We start from the raw sequence: 6,926 nt of genomic DNA on the forward strand, positions 1-6,926 counted from the left end.
ACCGTTGTATCTGGGCATTATACACAGGCCTGCAGTCCCAGTTGTTGGGCATTTGAGACAGGATTATAGGTTCAAGATCAGCCCTGTCTGTTTGTTTATTGAAACAGTAGTTTTTTTGTGTAACCTTGACTATCCTAGAATTAGCTGTGTAGACCAGGCTAGTCTCAAAATCACAGAAATCCTCCTTGCCTCTGCCTTTCAAGTGCTGGAATTAATGGCATGCACTGCCACCACCCACCATCAACATGTTTTTATACAGCTGAGAATATAACTGATGTGAGAATGCTTGCCAGCAGCAGAAAACCTCTAGATTCAATCCCAGTACTAGAAAGAGGGAAAAAGCCTTTGTATAATTTCTAAATTCTAAGATAGTAAATGTAATAAATAACAAAGAGCATATAGAAATAGCATAAGATTCTACAACTTTATAAACTACTTCTTTCTCCAAGTTGTAAAAAAAGTCAATCATTTTGACAAATCTACCTTTTTAGAAGTTTAGTAGTGAAGTTGGGCATGGTCATGCATATCTCTAGTTCCAGATCTTGGGAGTATCAGAAGTTCAAGGTCATTTTTGGCTACATAATAAGCTCTGGGCTAGCCTGGGCTACCTTATAGGTCATGAGACCTTCTCTCAAAGCAACAAACAGAATCCCAGCGGTGACAAGTCCTGTCATCAGTGCTGACCAGCAGCTGATCCCTTTCAGGCAGACGTTCTCAACTGTGCGTTGAACTCCTTTGGGGGTTGAGTGACCCATTCATAGGGGTCTTCTAAGACCCTCAAAAGACACGGGTGTGTACATGACAGTTCTTAGCAGTAGCAAAGTTAGTTAGGAAGTAGTAACAAAAGAAATTTTTAGGTTGGGGGGTCACCACAACATGAGGAATATATTAAAGGGTTGCAGCATTAGGAAGGTTGAGAACCACTGCTTTATGGCAAACATATAGGAAATTGGAAATACATGTTCCATATGGAGTATCTTCTGGTAAATAGATTGTAAATAGTGTTATAACTCTTTTTCATGGATAGTTACTGAATCCAAGCAACTTTTTTTTTTTTTTGCAAGTATATGTACGTTTGCATTCACATGTATGTGCAGAAGTCAAGGTTTGATGGTGTTCTCTACTTTATATACTGAAGGAGTATCCCTCATGTGCTCGCTGATCCCTAGACTAGCTAGCCAGCTTCCTTCCTAGCTCTGGGATTACAGGCAGGCTGTCATGCCTTCCCCATGATGGGATTAAAATTCCAGTTCTCATGCTTGTGCAGAAAGCAGTTCTTTCACTGTGTTATCTTCTCGCCTGCTCTTCTCCCAACAGTTTTTTAAAATTTATTTAACTTTCTCATCCCTCAGTTTATTTCAAATTTAAGTTACATTAAGTTTTTAAGGCATTGACACTCAAACTAAATTAAATATTTTATGTAACTTCGCTTCATATTAATTCAGTTGAAATACTTGCAACCTTAGCTACAATTAAATTCTGGGTCTGGTATCAAAGAACACCTTAATATACATGAGATTGACTGGGAATTCCTACAGTATAATCTTTGGTAAGAATCATGGATATATATACTTTTAAAAGATTGGTTATAAATTAGTAATTGCTGGAGTTAGTTGGACCATACTTGGAATCATACTTGGGAGTTTGTTGTACTGTCAAATTTTACATAATTAAAAAAAAATTAAAGTAAGCAGTTGTGGTTTTTTTACCCTTTGCCTTCTAGGATTCTTACAGAAGCAGAAATTGATGCTCACCTTGTTGCTCTAGCAGAGAGAGACTGATCTCTCTTATCAGCTTACCAGATCCATGATGCCACGTGTCTGTACGTTTGGTAACAACAAAATGACATCATAGAGGCCCTGGATTGAAAATGGAGACTCTCCCACTCCTCCTGCCACTGACTGGTTAGGACTCTGTATAAATAAAACAGTGCTTTTGGAAACAGCTGTATCCTGTCTTTCTTGAGCTCAGTCTTAAGTATTAAGCCTTAGTACATACAGGGCAGTAAGTGCTTATTTATGTTTGTGTCATAGTTTTAATTGTTACAAAGATGCATGCTGCGTTGCCTTTGGAACACAGGCCCCAATTCAGACTATTATCTTAGCATAATGCATAAACTCAGACTTGGAACCTGACTTTGAAACTATCTGACTGAGTTGTCATGTGAGACAAGCTTTTATTTATACTTGTTGTTGGAGTGGGACATTCCTGTATTCAGTTCTCTGGAGACTTTCTGCTAAAAGATATGCTCACCAAGCTTGGTGTTTACTGTTACTCCTCTGGATGAACCCAGCGTGCTGCCATGTGCTCTGTCGCTATGCACCTCCAGTGTGCTGCCATGAGCTCTGCTGCGCTGCACCTCCAGCTGTCCTTGTAGTAATTTAGTCTGTTTAACAAGTATCTTTGTTTTGCATGGGATTTTGTTTTTAGTGTTTTGGGGTTTTTTTGTTGTTTCTTTTGTTTTGTTTTTTTTGGGGGCAAGATCTCTGAATGCCTTGAAATTCATTGTATAGATCAGGTTGGCCTCAAACAGAACTTAGCCTTCCTCTGCCTCCTGAGTGCTAGAACTAACAGTGTGTGCCACCATGCCGTTGCTGTAACTCTTCCTACCCAGCCACCTTCAGGAAGCAGGATTAGAAAAGAAGGATCTGTTTTCTGATTCGTTAAGATTAAGAACTGAGCCAGGTGGTGGTGGCGCACGCCTTTAAGCCCAGCACTTGGGAGGCAGAGGCAGGTGGATTTCTGAGTTCGAGGCCAGCCAGGGCTATACAGAGAAACCCTGTCTTGAAAAACCAAAAAAAAAAAAAAGAGAGAGAGAGAGAAAAAAAAAAGATTAAGAACTGAAAGCAGGAAATGCAGAACTGTCTTCTTTTTTTAATATTTATTTTTAATTGTGTGTGTTTAATGCATGAACATAAGTGTGGGTGCTCTTGGAGGCCAGCGGTGTCAGGTTCTCCAAAGGTCGGAGTTACATATATATGGTTGAAAGCTGCCTAACATGGGTGTTGGGAATTGAACTTGAGTCTTCTGGAATTGCAGTTTGAGATCTTAAATCCCCACACAGAACTGGTTTTACAGTTTAGAGATAACACCATTAGCAGAAGTTAAAGGAAAACTGCATTTTTAAGATTTGTTTTTACTTATGTGTATACCTGTGTGACTTTATGCATATCATGTGTACAGATCCCCTGGAACTGGGATTTCATGTGATTGAAAGCAACTTGATACAGGTACTGGGAACTGAATCCCAAGTCCTTTGTAAGAACAGCCCTCTTAAGGTATTTCTAACTTCTGAGCCATCGAGCCATCTCTCCAGCCCCCTTTTGGTGTGTTTGTTTATTTTGTTTTAGACAGGATTTCTCTATATATCCACGACTGTCCTCACTCTGTAGGCCAGGCTGGCATCAAACTCCTCAAGAGATTCACCAGCCTCTGTCTCCCAAGAACTGGGATTAATGATGAGGGCTACTATGCCCGGCTCAGTATATTTTTATATATAAAGCATTAAATTTTAAAATTCTTAGAGTAGTTCCATAGTGACCTAAATCATTGATTGTTTGGAAAACAATTTAGTACATTCTATGTCCTTATTGCACAGAGCACTTGTTGACCTGACTGGTCAGCCTGCTGGATGAACAAAATACCAAATCTTCAAGTCAGAGCTGCCCGTCTGTGGCCACTGGGCCTCTGTAGGAAGGCCACGTGAGCATGCTGCCACCAGAAGCAGGAAATGTCACAAACTACATCCTCTTCAAAGCTGAGTCAAGAGATTAATACATTTTCCTAACAGGGAAACAGTTCTTTCAGTTGAGTGGCTACTGTTCTGGGATTACTCATCTTAATCTGTTAGGTGCTCAAGTTACTGCCAGCAATTTAAAAGTGGAGCCTGGAAGGCCCACTCCCCTGAGCAAGACAATATCCACAGGGCCTGGCTGACTTTACTCTAGAATAAGAGAGAAACTGGCCAGTATTTTTTTTTTTTTCTTTTTCCTCTAAGAAGATAATTGTTTGGACATAGTAGAAAACTACAGTCTATTTTATGGGGAAATCTAGAAGGATGAGTATTAATTATTAAATAATCTCCAGAAAGGCAAGTATGACATGCTTTCTCATATTAAAAAAAATCCAGATTTCTCTTTCAATGTATGTTATGGCAGATAGAACTATAAAGTGGGGTTTTGGCACCAGATATTTAAAGTGAGAATAAAACTGTTCCAAGATATGGCTGAAAAGAAGATTTTTATTATAGATATGAGAGTACAGAGGCATCTGGAAGAGTCCAGATCAGGGAGAGGAAGTAATAGACTAAACATGGCCAGTAGACTAAACCAGGTCATGAGAGGAAAGGGAAAGGTGGGGAAGAGCTCACAGAGAGGAGGCCTGCAAGTCCAAGGAAGCCAAGAGGGAGCATGGCTGAATTAGCAGGGCTGTATAGGAATGAGAACCTGGGAGAAGGGAAGCTTGTGGTTTGGAGATGTTGAGGGTAGGGGTCGGGTGAGAAGAGCTAAGAGGAGCCAGGCTGCCAGCATGGGCCCTTTGGTAGGTGTCTGAGATGCTGACAACCTGGTGGCTGGCCAGCCATGCACTTTTGTCGCTAATAGGCACCATAATTAGCTGTTTCAGACTTAACATATTACATCTATAGCATATGTGATAGACAAGAGTAGATGGGGTCTGTTGTGAGGAGCAGTCTAAAGGGACAGGGTAGGGGTCAACTGGGTATGATGACACAATGCTGCCTAGTTCGGTAATTAGGAGAGTAAGGAAGAGAGAAGCCAAACACTGCATGCATGTCTCATCTCACAGAATCTAGATTTAACAGTATGACTACTGTTTTATAATTATTGTTATGTCATACAAATGTGATATGGAAGCAAATGGGGGCGTTATTTGAAAAAAAAAATAATGTGACAGGTGAAGGGGAGCAAGAAAGGAGAATATAGAAGTATAGCAAAGTTCAATGATATATGAACATGCTATAAGAGAAATAATTATTATTTGTGCTGAGTGCAGTGGTCTGAATGAGAATGGCCCCATAAACCCATATATTTGAATTCTAGGTCTCTAGTTGTTGGAACTGTTTTGGGAAGGATTAGGAGGTGCAGCTTTTGGAGAAGATACATCATTGGGAGCAGGCTTAGAGGTTTCCAAACCCATGCCAAGCTCAGTCCTTTCTCTCCCTCCCCCGCCCCCCTTTCTGAACGCACCTACAGGTTTATGGGCCAGTAAGCTGAGCTGGTAAAGGCACAGCCTGGAGACCTGAGTTGGGTCCTCGGATGCCATCTAAAGATGGAATGGACAGTTAAACTTTCAGTATTGTCCTCCGGTCTCCACAAATGCAGTGCAGCATGCCTCCCCTCAACAGTGACACAATCAGAGCAACAATAAAGATAATGGTCAGGCATGGTGGCACTCACCTTTAATCCCTGCGCTTGGGAGGGAAAGGTGAACAGATCTCTGTGAGTTCAAGGCCCAGCCTGGTCTACAGAACAGGAAAGGGGTGGGGGGGGCGGGAGAGAGAGAGAGAGAGAGAGAGAGAGAGAGAGAGAGAGAGAGAGAGAGAGAGGAGAGAGAGAGAGAGAGCAAGCAAAAGAAAGGTAACAAATCTGTTTGCAAAAAATTGTGATGTAGGCCTGACGCTGACAATGACTGAGCTTGGTAAAGCGGATGAAACAGAGTTACAACTCGTGGTGGTCACCGAGCCACTGCGCAGGTGCATTACTTCATGGAACTATGTTGGAATAAGTGTGTGGAGAAGCCAGGAAGTCGGCTAGACTCCCATACTGAAACTGCCTCTCTAGCTATGTAGATCGCTTCGTTGACACTACTCTTGCTATCACTGGTCAGTTTGTCCAGATCGTACAGAAAGGAGGCAGTAGCCCATACCTTAGAATGACAGAAGACCAAAAACTTGTTACTCAGCAGACTGAATGCCCAGTGATGTAAGACTTGTCAACATGTTAGGTTAGCATCAGGCAGTTACCAAGTCTGTTGGTGTTAAAAAGTAACAGAGCAAATGTTCAAAAATGAAATTTTATTTATGGGAAATTCCAAGTTGTATCATGCCAGTTAAGAATGTGAAGTCTCCCAAAAAAAAAAAAAAATCATGAAGTAACTGGACAGAAAGAATTACAGTGATTTTTACTTATAACGTCACAGTTACAAACTAGATAGCATCAATTCTGTAGAATATTAAGTAATCATTAAAACCCCTGTTCTAAGAACTAATCAGAGATGTAGAAAATGTAATTTTTTGAAAGGGACAGTGTCACTGGGCAGTGGTGGTGCATATCTTTAATCCCAGCACTTGGGAGGCAAAGGCAGGCGGATTTCTGAGTTCGAGACTAGTCTGGTCTACAGAGTGAGTTCTAGGACAGCCAGGACTATACAGAGAAACCCTGTCTCAAACAAAAACAAAAACAAAAACAAAACAAAAAAACAAACAAACAAAAAAAGCAAAAAAAGGAAAGGGACAGTGTTTTGCTACATAGCCCAGCCTGACTGTCAACTTGTAGTCCTTTTGCCTCAGTCTCCTAAATGTTGAGATTACCAACATGCACCAGCTTGACATCATATAGTATTATGCACAAAACAAGATACAAAGTATACAGTGTTGGGTGCCAATGGGTAGAGTTCTGTTGCAAAGTGGTTGCTTTTCATGAGTACGAGGCATTATGCTCAATCCCCAGCATCAGAATTCATGGAACAAATTCTTGTTTTAATCCCTTTGTATACATAAAGAATGTCTTAGGGTTTTATTGTTGTGAAGAGACACCATGACCAAAGAAACTCTTATAAAAGCAAACATTTAATTGGGACTGGCTTACAGTTTCATAGGTTTAGTGCATTATCATGACAGGAAGCATGGCAGCGGGCATCTTGACCTGCAGGCAGCAAGGAGCAGCTGTGTGCCACACTAGGTGTAG

General features: G+C 41.0%; 1 protein-coding gene and 1 pseudogene across 2 annotated transcripts in view; both read left to right on the forward strand.

Moving 5' to 3' along the window:
- Positions 1-1,942, forward strand: part of Psma6 (proteasome 20S subunit alpha 6) — a 29,456-nt gene extending 27,514 nt beyond the window's left edge. For both annotated transcript variants that reach the window (XM_031356357.1, XM_031356356.1), the window contains exon 7: positions 1,724-1,942. In XM_031356357.1, the coding sequence (XP_031212217.1) occupies positions 1,724-1,781 (58 nt within the window). In that variant the 3' untranslated portion in view covers positions 1,782-1,942. The remainder of the gene's footprint in view (positions 1-1,723) is intronic.
- A 3,703-nt stretch (positions 1,943-5,645) lies between these two features.
- Positions 5,646-5,946, forward strand: LOC116081029 (annotated as a pseudogene).
- Positions 5,947-6,926: the final 980 nt, after the last annotated feature.

This window comes from Mastomys coucha, unplaced genomic scaffold, assembly GCF_008632895.1.
Source record: "Mastomys coucha isolate ucsf_1 unplaced genomic scaffold, UCSF_Mcou_1 pScaffold6, whole genome shotgun sequence".
Lineage (NCBI taxonomy): Eukaryota > Metazoa > Chordata > Mammalia > Rodentia > Muridae > Mastomys > Mastomys coucha.